Source organism: Desmodus rotundus, chromosome X (genome assembly GCF_022682495.2).
Source record: "Desmodus rotundus isolate HL8 chromosome X, HLdesRot8A.1, whole genome shotgun sequence".
Taxonomy (NCBI): domain Eukaryota; kingdom Metazoa; phylum Chordata; class Mammalia; order Chiroptera; family Phyllostomidae; genus Desmodus; species Desmodus rotundus.
Window position 1 is genome coordinate 44758498 of NC_071400.1, and position 20516 is coordinate 44779013.

General features: G+C 37.7%; 1 protein-coding gene across 4 annotated transcripts in view; it reads right to left on the reverse strand.

The window, feature by feature from the left end:
• Nucleotides 1-317: 317 nt before the first annotated feature.
• Nucleotides 318-20516, reverse strand: part of RBM41 (RNA binding motif protein 41) — a 219495-nt gene continuing 199296 nt past the window's right edge. For all 4 annotated transcript variants that reach the window (XM_045188491.2, XM_053917412.1, XM_024551598.3 and 1 more), the window contains 2 exons: nt 7466-7613; nt 318-5580 (listed from right to left, as the gene is read on the reverse strand). In XM_045188491.2, coding sequence (XP_045044426.2) covers nt 5414-5580; nt 7466-7613 — 315 coding nt within the window. In that variant the 3' untranslated portion in view covers nt 318-5413. The remainder of the gene's footprint in view (nt 5581-7465; nt 7614-20516) is intronic.

A 20516-nucleotide genomic window follows, 5' to 3' on the forward strand; every position in this document is an offset into this window, starting at 1 on the left:
TTGGATGTTCCTTTCTTTCTTCTGGTCCACACTGTTGATGTGAGTCCCAGTTTCCTTCCCATCACTATTGGTTCCCTGTACATTGTCCTTTCTTTCTCTTAGCATAGCCTTCATTTTTTTTCATCTAATTTGCGACCAAATTCAACCAATTCTGTGAGCTTCCTGATTACTAGTGTTTTGAACTGTGCATCTGATAGGTTGGCTATCTCTTCATTGCTTAGTTGTATTTTTTCTGGAGCTTTGATCTGTTCTATCATTTGGGCCTTTTTTTTTTTTTTTTTTTTTTTTTTTTTTTTTTTTTTGTCTAGGCGTACCTGTTACTTAAAGGGGTGGAGCTTTAGGTGTTCCCCGGGGTGGGGTAATGCTGGTCACTGCGCTTTGACTCTGTGCTGTGACACTGTATTTGGGGGAGGGGCTGAGAAGGAGCAATGTTGCTTACTCCATTCTCTGCTGGATTTGTCACCCCCCCCCCCCCCCCGCTATCCACAATCAAATTGGGCCCCTGTGGTGCTGATTCCTGAGTGGATGGGCTTGTGCACGCTCTAGGCCCATATGGATCTCCCCAACAAACTCACCTGTGAGGCTGGGAGTTTCTCCTGCTGCCGCCTCAACCCCCATGGGTGTTTTCAATCAGAGGTTTGATGCTTTATTTCCCTGCGCTGGAGCCCTGGGTTGCGCAGTCTGCTTTGCTCCCCTGACGTTCCTCCCAGTTTATCTATGCGCGAATGTGGGGTCACAGGGTCTGCCAGCCACCTTGTGGGGTCTGCTAGCTGCAGCCTGGCCTGCCCCATTCCACAATCAGCCACCTTGCTGGGTCCGCCAGCCGCCACCTTGCCATGAGTCCTTTCTGCTCTGGCTGCCCATCTCCACCCCTCCTACTGGTCTGGGTGAGTGTTTCTTCTTTATCTCCTTGGTTGTCGGATTTCCATACAGTTCGATTTTCTGTCAGTTCTGGTTGTTTTTTGTTTTTAAATTGTTGTTGTCCTTCTTTTGGTTGTGCGAGGAGGCACAGTGTGTCTACCTATGCCTCCTTCTTGGCCGGAACTATATTAATTCTTTAATGTTTACTAGAATTCATTTGAGATGCCATTTGAGCCTCAGGTTTTCTTTGTGGGTATTTTAAAAAGTTACTAATTAACATCTTGTTACAGGTCTTTTCAGATTTTTTCATTGGTTTCAGTAGTTTGTGTATATTTCTTGGCATACAATTATCTATAGTGTTCCTTCAAATCCTTTTTATTTGTATAACATTGGTAATGACGTCCCTTCTTCATTTCTGAGTCTAGTAATTTGGGTTTTCATTTTTTCCTGGTCGATCTAGCAAAAGGTTTGTCACTTTTGTTGAGGTTTTTATAGACCCAATTTTGGTTTCATCGACATTGCTGTTTTGCTATTCTCCACATCATTCACTAAATTTTTTTCTTCCTTCTGCGTGCTCTAGGTTTACTTTGCTCTTTTTCCAGTGTCTTAAGGTATAAAGTGAGGTTACCAATATGTGGTCTTTTTAACATCATAGGCATTTGTAATTATAATTCTCTAAGTCTTGCTTTAGGTGCATTCTGTAAGTCTTAGTATGTTGTCTTCATTTTCATTCACCTAACAAGATTTCCTTATTTCCCTTGTGATATCTCCTTTAACTCATTGGTCATTTAAAATTGTGTTTAATTCACATTTGTGAGTTTTCCAACTTTTTTATTGATTTCTAGTTTTACTCCATGTAATCAGAGAACATTTTGCATAATTTCAGTCCACTTAAACTTGAGGTTTGTTTTATGGTATAACCTGAAGATATTTCATGTGCACTAGAGAAGAATGTGTATTCGGCTCTTGTGTATTCTATAGATCTCTTTAAGGTCTACATGATTTATAGCATTTTTCAAGTCCTTTAATTCATTGTTATTTTCTGTCTAGTTGTTCTACTATTGAAAATGTGGTATTAAATCCCCCAACTCTCATTGTAGACTTGAATATTTCCCCCTTTATTCAGTTCAGGTTTGATTCATGTATTTTGGTGCTTTGTTGTTAAGACTATATATTTACAATTTTTTAAGTCTTTCTGATGTATTTAATCTTTTATCATTATAATATGTCACTCTCTATCTCCAGTAACAGTCTTTGTTTCAAAATCATTTTGTCTGATACTATTAGTATGGCCACTCAAGCTTTCCTATAGCTGCCATTTGCCTGATATTTTTTCTATCTTTTTATCTTTAATCTGTTTGCACCTTTAATTTAAAGTATGACTCTGATAAATAGCATAGAGGTAAATCCTGTTTCCACCCCAGCCTGACAATCTCTGTCTTTTGATTGCATTGTTTAATCCATGAATATTTATTGTTATTATTCACATGGGTGTATTTAGGACTGTCATTTTACTGTTTTTCTTTTTTAAAGATTTTATTTATTTATTTTCAGACCAGAGGGTTGGGAGGGAGAAAGAGAGGGAGAGAAACACCAATGTGTGGTCACCTATGTAAGCCCCCTACTGGGGATCTGGCCTGCAACCCAGGCATATGCCCTGATTGGGAATTGAACCAGCAACCCATTAGTCAGAAGGCCAGCACTCAGTCTACTGAGCCAAACCAGCCAGGGCTGTTTGTTTTCTATATGTCTCAAGTTTTTCTTGTTTATGTTTCTCCATTCTTTTTGTATGGCTTTACATTAAAATTTTTCTATTGTGACACTTAAATCTGTTTAATATTTTCAGTTATTTCTTAGTTATTGCTCTAAAGGTTTACTATGCACATCTTAATTGAGTTGGCTTCAAATATATCATAATCCAAATGAGATATTAAAACCTTATTCCTATATAAACCTATTTTCTACTTCTTTATGATATTGTTAGATATATCTATGTTATAAACCCAACAATACACTGTAATAATTGAACATAGTTTTGTCTTTTAAAGAAGGTGAGAGAAGGGTAAGTATATTTTTATAGCTTTTTAATAACTTTATTTCCAATTTTTTGTTTTCTTCATTTGTTTCAGTGGATTTGAGTTACCATCTGGAGTCAGCTCTTTAAGTTTTGCTTCCATCCATGTCCTTTGTCCTGTTATTGGCAAATATATTACAGTTTCATATGTTATAGGCCCCAAAGTGCAACTATATACATACTGTTTTATAAAATCAATTTTTAAATCAATTAAAATAAAGGAAAATGCATTTAGACTGACTTTTATAATTACATAATTAACTTTACCCATGGTATATTTTTATATGTATAGATTCAAGTTACTGTCTGAGGTCACTTGCTTTACACCTGAAGAATTTCCTTTAATATTTCCTGTAAATCAGGTGTGCCAACAACCTATTCTTCCAGTTTTTGATTAGGTGGGGGATGTCTTTATTTAATCTTCATTTTTGAAAATTAGTTTTATTGGATGTCGGATTCTATATTGAGTTTTTTTTTCTTTGAGCACTTTGAATATGTCATCCCCCTGCCACGTCCATTATTTCTGATGAGAAATCAGCTATTAATCTTATTGGGGTTCCATTGAGAGTAATGGTTTATTTTTTTCATGTTGCTTCCAAACTTTCTGTCTTCATTTTAGCATTTTTATTATAATGTGGCTGTGGATTTCTTCTTGTTTACCATACTTGGGGTTCGCTGAAATTCTTGGGTGAGTAGATAATGTTTCTCATCAAATTTTAGATGTTTACAGCCATTATTTATTAGAATTTTTTTCTGCTTTCTTTCTCTTCTCTTTTTTCTGGTACTCCAATTACAAGTATGTTGGAGTACTTAATCCTGTGGAGGTTGTGGCAAATCTGAGAGATACAAACTCTTCTCTTAAATATTGTTACATATACCAGGTGCATAGGTTCAAGGTCATGACTAGCTGCATGTTTGTACGTGACTAATGCTAAACCATAGCCTTTAAGCCATTAGTTTGGTTATAACATGTTCTGTAAGATGTGTTACGTGCTATGCATCCAAAACGAGGTGCTTATCAAAATATTTTTGCCAGTGTTGTGAAAATTATGTACACCTTGAGCATAGCAATATTGTTTGCACTGACTGTTAGAAATGTTTGGCAAAGCCAACTATTAAAGATTCTGATTAATTAACATTACAGGCTTTTTTGGTTGTATTTTTAGCAATATTCATGTTTCTATTATCTGAAAAAAATTATTCTTTATGTTTTTATATTTCTTTAATTTCTAGATTGTAAATGAAAAAAATTAAAAATCATGTATTACATAAATATAATAAATGCAAATCTTGTTTTTAATTTTTTTCACATTTTAGCATTACTAGTAATGAATGTATTTCTTGGATACATGAGATGTGTGCTGTAATTTTTTTGACTGTGACTTCCACAGGGTTTAATGGTCTTATACTGTGTTCAGTTTTTCCTTCTTTTTTTCCCTGCTCTTTAATCTGGATAATACCATCTCATTGAATTCTCACTACCCAACAAGGTAAATAGTATTATTTTCATCATTTTATAGATGAGAAAACTGAGGTTCAGGTTCAGTGACTTGCCAAGGTCATGGAGTGATAAGTGTGGCTGTGAAATTCAAACACAGGTCTGAGTCCAAAGTTTGTAATTCCTTCTCAACATCTTATTGTCTTTCTATTCTTCAGCAACTATAAATAAACAACTGGGGTATTTGGGAGTGGCTGCCTCTCTTCTAGAAAACTCTTTCTTCCCATCTGCCCTTTAGTATTTTTTGCTACTATGTTGCTCTTAAGTGCATATACCTACTACCTAACATATATTAGATGCTTATCTGATGCTTATTGCTTTGAATTCAATGATTACTCGATGGCAGCTAGCTATAACTGACCAGGAGAACATCAATATTTACATCTAGATGCTTTCATTAGAAAAATATATGGCTTTTTGAAAGCACTGATAACTTAATGGGAAATATTCATTAAATATGTGTACTGACTTATGAAACTACTGTTCCTGCTGATAGTTCTCATTTAACAGTATTTGTTGATGTTTAGACCTGGTGTCCTGGTGATTTGTTTACTACATGAATACATTTAGGGACAAACAGGCTCTAATAAATAAATATTTCAACATTTAGGGTTAGTTCTGTATATAAGAGACAGTCTTGGAAACAATATTATCTTGAGGGACAAGTCTTTAAAACCACAGATAAACTATAAATATTTTGTTAAATCCTTGGAAATAATCCTTTATAATTTATCCCAAGAAAATGATACTCTTTGTACCATACACTTCAGACTCAGCATCTTGTCTGTCCTGTAGAGTCTTTGATTATAAAAAAGTGCTTTCTACCAATTTTTTCTAAAAGCTAAAGGGATTATCTTAATTAGATTTTTTCTCTTCAGTTTTTCTTCTTCAATTCCAAAGAAACTGCTGTCTATATAGAAATCCTAGATTGGAGATTCTGATGCAAGAAATACCTTCTGGGATCACAATGTATATATCTTCTAGCTACCACTAATTTCTGTAGTGCTTTCTGTAGTAGATGATATGAAAGACACAGCCTGGAGATCTGACTGTTGCTTTTTGTTCTTTCCAAATTCTATCACCAATATTTTCCCATGTAGTTTATATCCATTTACTAGATGAAATGCTTTCCATGCTATTTCCTTATCTAAAAAAAAGAGAAAAAATCAATTTACACAGGGTTTAATAATTCAATTCCATTACAAGCTTAGTTTATGTGTTTATTTATTTATTTATTTATTTGACTTGGAGTTAAATGTAGGGTATAAGGCCATATAACTATTTGATTTTATTATCTTTTCCATAACCTCAAATTTGTATAACTCAGCAAGATTGAACTCATGGCTAAGAATAATGAAAAGAAAACCTTAAAATAGGTGTTTGAGAGTGCCTCCTAATTTAAAGATATAGGTAAACAAGAATATAGATAGTGTGCTAAAGAAGGCTAACCTATAACTACTAATACACAAGTCTCTACCTTAGATAACAGATTATAGGTATCGTGAGAATAAAATCATTTTCAAAATGGGCAAAACAAATAAAAGAGGTTAGCATGGTATTAGGGACATTTTGCTCCTTTTTTTCTTTTGATAGGAGAGTGATTGTGTAAGCCCTCATTGAGATAAATAAGTGTAATAATTCCTCTAAGCATGTGAAACCTTGAGATGTGAGAGTACATAGTGTACAGCAGAAGTATGCAACTCATGAGTCTCAGAGCCTTGATGTAGGAAATCAGGAAGGACTGGAATTATTGACCAGAGTTTGTGAAATCAAAAGTACACAAGCAATATTTTTAGGCTGAACCAATTTGTCACAATTTTTATATGTACTACTAATTTTCAAATGTGTATAGCTGCTATTATGATTAGTAAAACAGCTATTAATTTGAAAGTACTTAGTTTGTAAAGCCATTTTATTATACATATTTTTTTCAATTAAAAGATCATATTAGGTGGGGTCCATGGAAGATTTTTTTTTAAGTTTAAAAAGAATCCTCACTTGGAAACAGTCTAGCAGTGGCCAGGGGGGAGTGGGGTGGGGACAGTGGGAAGAGGGGATTGCAGGAACTATTATGAAGGACACAAGGACAAAATCGGGGGAGATGGTGGGGGTGGGGGAGGGAGGTAGGTTCAGCTGGGGTGGGGGGGAGGGAAGGGGAGAAAAGGCATACAACTAATTGAATAACAATAAAAATTGAAAAAAAAATCCTCACACTTAAAAAGGCTAAAAAGCACTAGTGTAGATAATCCACAAACCTTCAATAAGATAGGAAAGATGGTACAAGACTACATGAAAAGAGTGGAGTTTAGAACTACTCAAGTGTAAATCACTTGCCTGTACATAGGTTACCAGGCTGTTGATAAGTGATGATAGCTTAGGAATAATGAAAAGTACAGCTCATACCCCACCTCCAGCAAAAAAAAAAGAAAAAGAAAAAGAAAAAAAAAAGTCTGGTCTGTCAGAGAAACCGAAATTCCTATATTATTGTTCTCTTTGGATTAGGATACTCAAATCATGTATTAAGATGCAAACAATAGTTATAAGAATATATCATCATCCTCTAGTTACAAATTACTAGTGAACTAACATATTAGCTTGTAGTCTCTTAGTCTTAAAGGAATAGGACATTAAGTGTAAGTGTTCTGATCAGAATATCAATATATTAATAAGTAATATAATTATAACTTGGACTACAAATACTATTGTGAGCAAAGGCAAAGTAAAATTTTTAAAGGTGAAGTAAATTTTCATAAAGTTAGAAGAAAGTGACAAGACTGAGGAAAATTGAGGACAATGGAGTAAGGTGGTCATGCACACACAGTCAATAGTGGAGAGGAAGCATAGAAGTGACAATAGAGGAACAATGAAATCATATTTTGCTTACTTCTCTTCCCCTATTCCCATGTGCTTGTTTAAGCACATGCTTTTCATGTGTTATAGAGAAATCAAAGGACTGTATCTAAATTAGAGGGCATAAGTAGTCTTTAATGCTGATGCTACAACCGAGTAATTATCCAGATAAAGCTACTTACTGGGAAAGGTGATAAAAGCTTGTCCCCTCATTCGTCCAGTCATCATTCTGAATTGAACTGGAGGTCCTTTTTTCTCCTGGAACCGAGCAAACAATGAAACAAGATCTCTTTCAGTCACCTGAGGGCTAAGGTTCTTCAGGTATAACACCTAATATAAACAGAAGATCAAGAGAAATATCACATGAGGGAGGAAAGGCAACTACTTTACTGTGGATATAATTCATTAGTTTCAGATCAAGATGGTGGATGGACCACATATATTTACTTTCATTCCCTCCAGAAAACTCTCAAAAACTGGAGGATGTTTTTTTAAACAAACCTACAAGGTCAGGAAGAACAAGGAAAAGAAGCAATAGCTACAGTATTCTGGAAACTTGGAAATATTGGATAAATATACTCAAGAAAGCTGAATCTTCAACCAGCAGTGGGGAAAGCCAGGAACCAATCCAATCTATACCTAAGAATTCTAAAATAGTTCAGAAATTGATAGCTTCAGGCATCTCTGAAAACAGATGTAAGGGGATGGGGTTAAGACAAGGTGGGTAGATTTTGAAAGCTACTTAAAAAGCAACTAGACCTTAAAATATCCTCCCCTACAATATACTGCTGGGCAAAAGGCCACTCCCAATCCTGGTGAATACTGGAGGTTCATTCTCTGAATATAAGGAATGACAGACACAGTTGAAGGCGTAAATACTGTTTCTGAAAGCAAGAAAATGAAGATAAATAATATATACTGAATGCTGAGGATACCCCAGACAGTTTCCCTCTTTTGGCTTCTATAGTGCTGGTAGTACCCTCCCAAGCCAGAGTTTATAAGTGTCTTCCCTGAAGAATTGGATTAGCCCCAAGAGGAAAGATCTAAAAATTCTAATTTTGGATGGGGATTTTGCCAACAAATGGATCAGCCAGATGACTTTAAAGTGTAACTCAAAGTCAACAAGGACCACTCATGTACTCAAAGCTTCCAATTTGATTTTGGACCCTACTCATAAATACAAGCATGATTATCAGGCATCTGAGGAAAGCCTCTAATGTGAAAAAGAACAAAACAAAAACAAAAACAAACAGAAATGAAAGCAAACAGGAAAACCAGAGAACAGGCAAAGAAAAATAATCTTCAAAAACCTATGTATTGGGAATTGGATGTTATTTTCTTTTTAAAGAACATTCAAGAAAATAAAATAGCTCTTTAATGTGATTGAACTTAGCCTCTTATTGCCTAAAATAGATTGTTATAACTCTAAGTAATGTGTTATAATTTTAAGTAAGGTTGATTGTTACCATAAAGAAAACACTCATAGAAGATACAGAAAGAAAATCAGGGAGAAAAAAGCATATCACTACAAAAAAAATCAATGAAACACAAAAGTAGACACTAAGAGAGAAAAAGGGAAACAGAAGAGTTACAAGACAGAAAACTAATAAATGGCAATATTAAATCCTTCCCTATCAATAATCACTTTACATGTAAATGGTTTAAACTCCCAAAGACATACAGTGGCCAAATGAATAAAATATAAGATCCAATGTATGCTGTTTACAAGAAACTCACTTTAGATTTAAGGTCACACATAGGCTGAAAATGAAAGAATAGAAAAAAAAAATTCTATGCACATGGTAACCAAAAGAGAGCACGGGTATCAGACTAAATACACTTTAAATCAAAACTGTCACAAGAGAGAAGGAAGGACATTATTTAATGACAAAATTGTCAATTCACCAGGAAGATATGACAACTACAAATATATATGCAGCCAACATCAGAACACCGATATATATGAAGCAAATGCTGAGAGAACCAAAGGGAGAAAATAGCAACACAATAATATCAGAAGATTATAATACCTTGCTTCCAATTGAAGAAGGAAAACTAGAAAATTCACAAATATGTACAAATTTTAAAAATACTATTTAAAAAAACATTTTTTAATTTATGTTCAAGTATAGTTGTTTCCATTCCCCCCCCCGACGTCCCCCCACCACAGCCATCCCCACCTCCCACCCTCAATCCTACCCTACTCTTTGGCTTTGTCCATGTGTCTTTTATACATGCTCCTTGACAACCCACTCTTGATCAACTAATGGTTCAAATAAATGAAAAGAGAAATCAGAAAATACCTTGAGACAAACAAAAATGAAACCATAACAACATAATTTATGGGATGCAGCAAGAACAGTACTAAAGAGGTTTATAGTAATAAACACCTACATTAAAAAAAGAAGAAAAACCTCAAATAAAGAACTTAACTTTATACCTTAAGAAACTAGAGAAAGAACCAAGCCCAAAGTTAGCAGGAAGAAAAACAATAAAGATTAGAGCAGAAATAAATAAAACACAGATTACAAAAATAATTTTTAAAAATCAACTAAATTAAAAACTATTTTTTAAAAGATCAAAATTGACTACCTTTGAATTGACTAAGAATAAAAAAGAGAAGTCAAGTAAAATCAGAAATGAAAGAGGACACATTACAACTAGTACCACAGAAATAAAAAGGATAAAAGACTACTGTGAACAATTCTGTGCCAACAAAGTAGTTAATCTGGAAAATAATAATAAATTCCTAGAAACACACAATCTACACTAAGACTAAATTATGTGGAAATAGACAATCTTACAGATTTATAACTAGTAATGTGATTAAATCACTAGTAATAAAAAATGCCCCACAAAGAAAGGACCAGAACCAGAAAGCTTCCTGGGTGAATTCTATCAAACATTTAAAGAAGAATTAAAGCCAATCCTTCTCAAACTCTTCTAAAATATTGAATATGAGGGAACACTTCCAAAGTAGTTTTATGAAGCCAGCATTACCCCCATAACAAAAGCAAAAAAACAAAAAAAACAAAAAAAAAATTCACAAGAAAAGAAAACTACAGGACAATATAGCAGATGACTAAAGATACAAAAATCCTCAACAGAAAACTAGTAAGCTGAATCCAAAAGCATGTTAAAAGGGTTTACACCATGACCAAATGGTATTTACCCCTGGGACATAAGGATGGTTTGCCATATGAAAATAATTGTGAAACATCACATTAACAGAATGAATAATTAAAATCACATGATCATATTAATCGAAGCAGCAAAAGCATTGACAAAATCTAACACCTTTTCATGATAAAAATGCTCAATAAACTAGGAATAGGAAGAATTTACCTAAACATACTAAAGGCCATGTAGTAAAAGTCCACAGGTAACCTCACACTCAACAGTAAAAAACTGAAAATTGTTACTCTAAGATTAGGAACAAGGTAAGAACGCACACTTTCTCACTTCCTACTCAACATAGTAATACAAGTCCTAGTGAAAAGAATTAAATAAAGGGTATCCAAATTGGAAAGAAACAAGTGTAATTATCTCTGTATATGAAATGACCCTATGTTTAGAAAGTAAACCCTAAAGACATCACAATAAAACTGTTAAAAGTAATAAACAAATTCAGTAAAATTGCAGGTTACAAAAGCAACATACAAAAATGACTAGAATTTCTTTAACAATAAACTGTCTATTAACAATAAACTGTCTATTAAGGAAATAAAAAAAATCCATTTACACTACCATAAAAAAGGATAATATACTTAGAAATAAAGACTTATACACAGAAAACTATAAAACACTGATAAAAAAGATTGAAAAAGACACGAATAGATGAAAAGATATTCCATATTAATATTGTCAAAATGTCCAAACTACCAAAAGCTATCTACAGATTTAATGCAATTTTTATTAAGGTTCCAATATCAATTTATGCAAAAAATTCCTAAAATTCATATGGAATCACAAGAGACCTTAACTAGACAAAGCATTATTGAAGAACAAATTAGGAGGCATCATATTTCCTGATTTCAAATTACAGTTAACAAAATAATATGGTACTGGCATAAAAAAGACATACCAACCAGTGGAAGAGATTAAAGAGCCCAGAAATAAACCACACATTTACGAACTGATCTTAACAAAGGGGGCAAGAATACACAATGGAGAAATGATAGTCTCTTCAAAAAACTATGTTGGGAAAACTGAATATACAGTGTAAAAAATAAACGGAATTGGATACTTACTTTACACCATATCCCCCCCCCCACAAAAACTCAAAATAGATTAAAGACTTAAAAATAAGACCTGAAACTCTAAAACTCCCAGAAGAAAACAAAAGGAAAAGCTTTTTGGCACTGTCAATGATTTCCTGAATATGACATTTAAAGCATAAGCGAGGAGATCCAAGATGGAGTCAGAGTAGGTGGAAGCTGCACTAACCTCCACCAAGGATCAAACTGGAATTACAATTAAATTAAAGAAAAATCATCCTGAATAACCAATGAAGACTAACTGGAGAGAAGCCTTATAATCAAGGACTTACAGAAGAAACCATTTCACCACAATGAGACTGGTAGGGAGTGCAGAGGAGTTGCGAGAGGGCTGGCTGGGCTCCCACAGAGAACATGTACCGGACGGATGTTTCAGTGGCTGGGGGATCCCTCAGAGAAGTGTGGGCTCTAAACCCAAGCTGGGCTCCCCAGACTACAGAAACAGAGCAGGGAAAGGGACACAAATAACATCTGGCTGTGAAAAGCAGTGGGGTTTCTCTACTCCCGGGGGAGATGGCTGGAGCTGCAGAGAGCTTCTTAAAGGGCCAATGGACAAAATTGTGTTTGCAGCCACTTACCCTGGGCTCCAGCAGGTAGAGGGCAGAGTGGACTAGAGATGTGTGAAGAGAGTCTGGGGTTGGTGGCTCTGGGGAGAGAGCTGAAGGGACTGCCAACAGGATCCCTGTGCTGAGTCATTCCGCATACTACAGAAGTCATCTTTCTCAGGCACAGCATTCCTGCCCAAGTGGTATCAGCCTGAGAAGAAGCAACAGCCCCACCTGCAGTAATCCCTCCCGCCCCACCCTGTGGAGTTTAAAGTGACTGCAGAAGAGTACAGCTGGAGGCAATTTCAGTGTTTAAGCTTAACAGAAAGACTGTAGGTGAAGGTGGATCTCTGGGAGCTTTGAGACTTTAGCTGACCCTCTTCAGACTGGTGCTGGTAAAGGCCAGCATTGGTAAGCAGCTTGGTTCTTTCTGCACACAAACAGGCCCAACAGAGGGAACCACAAGCTGTGGATCACTGATAGCCCCAAACAGGTTGACCATGACCTGTCACAGGCAGTGTTTGGCATTGGTCTGCACCAGAGTCTTTGCTGATCTACCTAATACATAGAAACAAACAGAAAGATGCAGCCAAAATGGGAAGACAAAGAAATAGGCACCAAATGAAGAACAAGAGATATCTTCAGAAAAGGAGCTAAATGAAATGGAGGCAAGCAATTTATCAGACAGTTTACAGTAATGATTATAAGGATATTTAACGACATGAAAAAAGACACAGAAAAAATAAAAAAGGTCCAGTTAGAAACAAAAGATGCAATATCTGAAATAATACACTGGAAGGAATAAACAGTACATTAATTGAAGCTGAGGATCGATGCAGCAAGTTGTAAGACAAGATAGAAAGAAACAAGCAAGCCAAGCAGCAAAAAGAAAACGGAATTAAAAAAAAAAATGAGGACAGTTTAGGAAACCTTTGGGACAACATAAAGTATGACAATATCCATATCAAGGGGATACCAGAATAAAAAGAGAGTGAGCAAGGGATCCAGAAACTATTTGAAGAAATAATGACTGAAAACTTCCCTAGCATGGTGAAGGAAAAAGACACACAAATCCAAGAAGCATAGAGAGTTCCAAACAAGATGGACCCAAAGAGGCCCACATCAAGACACATCATCATTAAAATGAAAGTTAAAGAAAGGAGAGAATCTTAAAAGCCACAACAGAAAAGCAGTTAGTGGATTTACAAGGAACCTCCAATTAGACTAACATCTGATTACTCAGAGAAACATGTCAGGCCAGAGGGAAGTGGCATGAAATATTCAAGGAGATAAAAAACAAGGACCTGATCCGGGAAGATGGTGGCGAGATAGGTGGGAGCAGAGTCCACTTCCCCTTAATGCCAGTGAAACACCTAGCTGCTCTGAAGAGCAGAGCGAACAGCCAACAGTATTCCAGCATATATGAAGATCGGAGACCAAAGATAGAGGACATTGAAAGATCAGACGGTAAGAAGAGTGCTTAAGGACAATAAGGTCCCTGGGACCTGCAGGGGGACCAGGGCAGCTGAAGCCCCGGCCCAGGCGCAGGGTCTGCTGCAGGATTCTTGGGAGAGAGCCAGGCTGAGCTGTGTGAGCAGCCAGGTGCTTGTTTGGAACAGGGGTGCTTGAATAGGAAGAATTTCTCAAAAAGAAAAAGAAAATGGAGGCACTCAGGGGCTAGTTAGAGAACTCTCCTCAGCATCCACGGCCACTGGCTCCCCTCCCCGCTCAGCCCCTGGACTGTGAACGCTGGATAAGCAGCCCCGACGCTCACATGAAGCCCGGTTGCGCGCAAGCAGATTAGTGGACTGGGGACCCACAACTGAAACCCCAGCTGGCCTCCGACACCAGAGACCCCGGAGGGGCGCCCACACCTGAAAACTCGGGTGGGAGTGCACCCGGAGCAGAGGCTACCTGCCCCATGCACAGGACTAAGGCAGCAGACCAGCTGGCCATACACTCGACTCAGGCCCAAAGCAGCTGGACTGGCCCTCCACGGTCCTGACTCACAGCCAGAGCAGACCAGCCAGCCCTGCAGGACCCAGGCCCATAGAAGCAGATCAGCTGATCAACGACCTTGCTGCCTGTGAGGGACCACACCTAAAAGCACTGGTTCTCAACAACTCCCACCTAGCCCCTGTGCACAGAGCCCTGCAGGGCCTACTGGCTCTCTAGGACTAAGGCAGAACACCCAGCAGAGGGGAGCTGCAGGGCTAGGGGAGACTGCATTCCCCGGAAAGACTCCACCCAGTAGGGGGCTGAACTACCCCATAGCAGCACCAAGAGCCCCTAGCATCTAAGACAGCAAAGAGCAAGAAGGTGGAGTGTGAGTTTCCCCTAATTGGTGCAACTCAAGGACAGCACAACTGGTGAACTAAAGGCCTAGTGGGAAGCAAAAGGACCCTGAGGAACAGCCCTGGAGGCTGAACAACAGCAAAGAGTGTGGCTCAGGAAGGGAGAAAAGTGAAAGCAATCCTTCCAACCACCCCCTCCTCTTCCACAGACAGGAAGACCAGCAGAACTAACCTCACTGGTTTAAAGCCAGCAGAAGACTTTTTTTTCTTTTCTTTTATTTCCTCCTTTCCCCCTGAATTCCTTCTTACTTTCTGTCCTTCTCTCTTTCTTTTATTCCTTCTTCCTTCCATCCTTTACCTTTTTTATTTCTTCTTCCTGCATTCTTTTATTTATTCTTTTGTTTTAACTTTAGTTAAAATTCTTCTTATCTTGCTTCCGATCTTTCTTTATTCCCTCTTCCTTCCTTCCTTCCTTTCCTTTTCTATTCCCTTTTACCCTCCTTCCCTTCTTTCCCCATCCCCCCGTTCTCTTTTTCCCACAGGTGAGACAATAAAATCCTGGAGTGCTGAAAAGACCAGAGTTAGACCTTGTAAGACCCATAAACGTCACCTCAAGACCAGTGAGCACAGGAGATTAAGGAGACAGCACAACTGAATCCAATTGGCATTCTACCATAGAAGTCCATACCATAAACCCAGGGAGACAGAATAGATCAATTTAAGAAGCAGAGGCTAACAAGAAGAGTCTCACAAACAATGGGAAGACAAAGAAACAATCCCCAAATGAAAGGAAAGGAGGAAGCCTCAGAAAGAATGCTAACTGAAAAAGAGGCAACTCAACTATCAGATACTGAGTTCAAAGCAATGGTTATCAGGAAGGTCACTGAACTCACTGAGCTCACAAAGAACTACAAGAAACTACAGGGAAACTACAGTGGAATCACTGCAAACTATATTAACATGAAAAAGGAAAAAGAAGCTATAAACAAGGGCCAAGAGGAAATGAAGAATACAATTTCTGAATTGAAGAAAAGAGTAGAAGGAATGAAAAGCAGACTTGATGAAGCAGAGGATCGGATCAGCGAGCTGGAGGACAAAGTAGAAAAAAACACCCAGAAAGAGCAAGAAAAGGAAAAGAGGCTCAGAAAGAATGAAGAGGGATTAAGGGAAATGCAGGACAACATGAAACGTAACAATATCCATATAATAGGAATAACAGAAGGAGAAGAACAAGAGCAAGGGATAGAAAACGTGTTTGAAAAAGTAATGATGGAAAATGTGCCTAATCTGAGGAGAGAAAAATTCACCCAAATCCAGGAAACACAGACAGTCCCAAGCAAGAGGAACCCAAAGAGGCCCACTGCAAGACACATCATAATTAAAATGGCAAAATCCAAGACAAAGAGAGGATCTTAAGGCAGCAAGGGACAAACAGGAAGTAACATACAAGGGAGCCCCAATAAGGTTAGCAACTGACTTCTCAATGGAAATGCTCCAAGCCAGAAGAGAATGGCAAAAAATATTCCAAGCAATGAGAACCAGAGGCCTGTAACCAAGACTACTGTACCCAGCAAGGCTGTCAATCAGGACAGAAGGCCAAATAAAGAGTATCCCAGACAAAAAAGTCTAAAAGAATACACTTCCACCAAACCAGCTCTGCAAGAGATGCTAAAGGGACTGCTTTAAGGAAAGGAAGGAAAAGAGAAAGAAAGAGGAACACAGGTAGGAAATAATGGCAATGAATAACTACCTATCGATAATAACCTTAAACATAAATGGATTAAATGCTCCAATCAAAAGACATAGAATAGCTGAATGGATAAGAAAACATGACCCACACATATGCTGCCTAAAAGGGACGCACCACAGGAGAAAAGACTTCCACAGACTGCAAGTGAAGGGCTGGAAACAAATTTTCCAAGCAAACGGGCAGGAAAAAAAAGCAGGGGTAGCAATACTCATATCAGACAAAATAGACTTCCAAAGAAGGGCCATAAAGAGAGACCCAGAAGGTCACTTCATAATACTCAAAGGAAGAATCCACCAAGAAGACATAAACATTGTAAATATATATGCACCCAACATAGGAGCACCCAAATACATAAAGAAACTCTTGGAGGTCTTCAAGAAAGATACTGACAGCAACACAATTATACTAGGGGACTTTAACACCCCACTGTCAAAAATGGACTGGTCTTCCAAATAAAATATCAAGAAGGAAATTGTGTCTCTTAGCAATACCCTAGAAGAAATGGACTTAACTGATATATATAGAGCTTTTCATCCCAAACAAGCAAAATACACATTCTTTTCAAGTGTACATGGAACTGTTTCAAAGACAGACCACATGATAGGACACAAAGCAAACCTCGAGAAATTCAAGAAAATTGAAATCATATCAAGCATTTTCTTTGACCACAAGGGACTGAAACTAGAAACTAACCCCAAAGGAAAAAACCCAAAACACTCAAAATCATGGAGACTGAATAGCATGCTATTAAACAATGAATGGGTGAAGAAGGAGATCAGGGAAGAAATCAAAAACTTTCTGGAAACAAATGAAAATGAACTCACAACAACCCAAAACCTATGGGACACAGCAAAGGCAGTCCTGAGAGGGAGGTTCATAGCAATACAGGCCTACATTAAGAAGATAGAAACATTTCAAACAAACAACCTAACCCTATGCCTACAAGAACTGGAGGAACAACAACAAAGACAGCCCAGAGCAAGCAGAAAGAAGGAAGTAACCAAGATCAGAGCAGAGTTAAAAGACATAGAGACTAAAAGCACAATTCTAAGGATCAATGAATCCAGGAGCTAGCTCTTTGAAAAGATAAAATCGACAAGCCTTTAAGTAGGCTCATTAAGAAAAAAATAGAGAGGATCCAAATAAACACAATTAGAAATGAGAGAGTTGAGATTACAACTAATACCATAGAAATACAAAGGACAGTAAGAAATTACTACGAAGAACTGCATGCCAAGAAATTTGAAAACCTAGGTGAAATGGACACATTTCTAGAAATATATAATCGTCCAAAACTGAATGAAGAAGAAGCAGAAAACCTGAACAGATCAATAACAGCAGACGAAATTGAAGTAATCATCTAAAAACTCCAAACACACAAAAGCCTTGGACCAGATGGTTTCACAGGAGAATTCTACAAAGCATTTAAGGAAGAGCTAACCCCTATCCTTCACAGACTATTCGAAAAAATCCGAACTGATGGAAGACTCCCAAACTCATTTTATGAATCCAGCATCATCCTAATCCCAAAACCAGATAAAGACAGAAGGAAGAAAGAAAACTTCAGGCCAATATCGCTGATGAACATAGATGCTAAAATTCTCAACAAAATATTGGCAAACGGCATTCAGCAATACATTAAAAAGATCATCCACCATGACCAAGTGGGATTCATCCCAGGGATGCAAGGATGGTACAATATTTGCAAATCAATAAACATAATACATCACATCAACGACAACAAAGACAAAAATCACATGATCATATCAATAGATGCGGAAAAAGCATTTGATATGATACAGCACCCATTTCTGATAAAAACACTCAGCAAAGTGGGAATAAAGGGATCATTCCTCAACATAATAAAGGCCATATATGAGAGCCCTACAGCCAACATCATACTCAATGGACAAACACTTAGAGCTTTCCCACTAAGATCAGGAACAAGACAAGGAGGCCCTCTCTCACCACTCCTATTCAACATAGTATTGGAAGTCCTAGCCACAGCAATTAGGCAAGAAAAAGCAATAAAATGCATCCAATTGGAAAGGAGGAAATGAAACTGTCAATGTTTGCAGATGACATGATAGTGTACATGGAAAATCCTATAGACTCCACCAAAAATCTACTTGACCTAATAAATGAATTTGGCAAAACAGCTGGATACAAAGTCAATACTCAGAAATCAAAGGCATTCCTGTATACTAACAACATAACTGCAGAAACCGAAATCAGGAAAAAAATCCCATTTGAGATAGCAACAAGAAAAATCAAGTACCGAGGAATCAACCTAACCAAGGAGGTAAAAGCCCTGTACTCAGAAAACTACACAACACTGAAGAAAGAGATGAAGGAAGACACAAAGAAATGGGAGCATGTACCATGCTCATGGATTGGAAGAATTAACATCATGAAAATGGCCATACTACCCAAAGGGATTTATAGATTCAATGCATTCCCTATTAGAGTAACCATGACATATTTCACAGATAAAGAACAAACATTTCAGAAATTTATATAGAACGATAAATGACCCTGAATAGCTGCAACTTTCAGAAAGAAGAACAAAGCAGGAGGGATCACAATACCTGATATCAAATTGTATTACAAGGCCACTGTAATCAAAACAGCCTGGTACTGGCATCAAAACAGGCACATAGACCAATGGAACAGAGCAGAGAGCCCAGAAATATACTCAAGTCTATACGGTCAATTCATATTTGACAAAGGAGGCAGGAGCATAAAATGGAGCAAAAACAGCCTCTTCAACAGATGGTGTTGGGACATCTGGATAGCTACGTGCAGAAAAATGAAACTCGATCACCAACTTAACGCCATACACAAAAATAAACTCAAGATGGATAAAAGACTTAAATATAAGTCGTAACACCATAAAAGTCCTTGAGGAAAACATTGGCAGGAAAATCTCAGACATTCCATGCAGAAACATCCTCACAGAAAATGTCCCCTAAAGCAAGGGACATAAAGGAAAGAATAAACAAATGGGACCTCATCAAAATAAAAAGGTTCTGCAAGGCCAAAGAAAACAGCACCAAATTATAAAGAGAACCAACAGTATGGGAAAACATATTTGCCAATGATACCTCAGACAAGGGCCTGATCTCCAAAATATATAAAGAACTGACACGACTCCACTCCAGGAAGACAAACCACCCAATTAAAAGATGGGCAAAGGACCTGAACAGACACTTCTCCAAGGAAGATATACAGAGGGCCCAGACACATATGAAAAGATGCTCAGCATCACTAGCCATCAGAGAGATGCAAATTAAAACCACAATGAGGTACCATCTCACACCAGTCAGAGTGGCCAGCATAAACAAATCCACAAACAAATGTTGGAGAGGATGTGGAGAAAAGGCAACCCTAGTGCACTGTTGGTGGGAATGCAGACTGGTGAGGCCACTGTGGAAAACAGTATGGAATTACCTCAGAAAACTAAAAGTGGAACTGCCCTTTGACCCAGCAATTCCGCTGCTGGGATTATACCCTAAGAACCCTGAAACACCAATCCAAAAGAACCTATGCACCCCAATGTTCATAGCAGCACTATTTACAATAGCCAAGTACTGGAAGTATCCTAAGTGCCCATCAGCAAACATATGGATCCAAAAACTATGGTATATTTACACAATGGAATTCTACGCAGCATAGAGAAAGAAGGAGCTTCTACCCTTTGCAACAGCATGGATGGAACTGGAGAGCATTATGTTCAGTGACACAAGCCAGATGGTGAGGCAGAAATACCATATGATCTCACCTTTAACTGGAATATAATCAACAAAAGAAAAGAGCAAACAAAATATAACTAGAGACATTGAAGTTAAGAACAATCTAACAATGGGCAGGGGGGAGTGGCGTGGGGACAGTGAGGAGAGGGGATTACGGGAACTACTATAAAGGACACATGGACAAAATCATGGGGGAGGGTGGAGGTTGGGGAGGGAGGGGGGTTCAGCCGGGGTGGGGTGGAGGGATGGGGAGAAAAGGCACATAACTGTAATTGAATAACAATAAAAAAATAAAATAAAAAAAAAACCCACAAGGACCTACAACTAAGGATAGTTTTCCTAGCAAGGATATCATTTAAAATGGATGAAGTCAGCCCTGGCTGTTGTGGCTTGGTGGATTGAGAGCCAGTTAGATTCTCAGTCAGGGCACATGCCTGGGTTATGGGTCTGGTACCCAGTAGAGGGCATGCAAGAAGCAACCACATTTGATGTTTCCCTCCCTCTCTCCCCCTCCTTCCCCTCTCTCACAAAATAAATAACTAAATAAAATCTTTTTAAAAATTGAAGAAGACATAAACAGCATCCCAGACAAGAAAAAGCTAAAGGAGTTTGTTA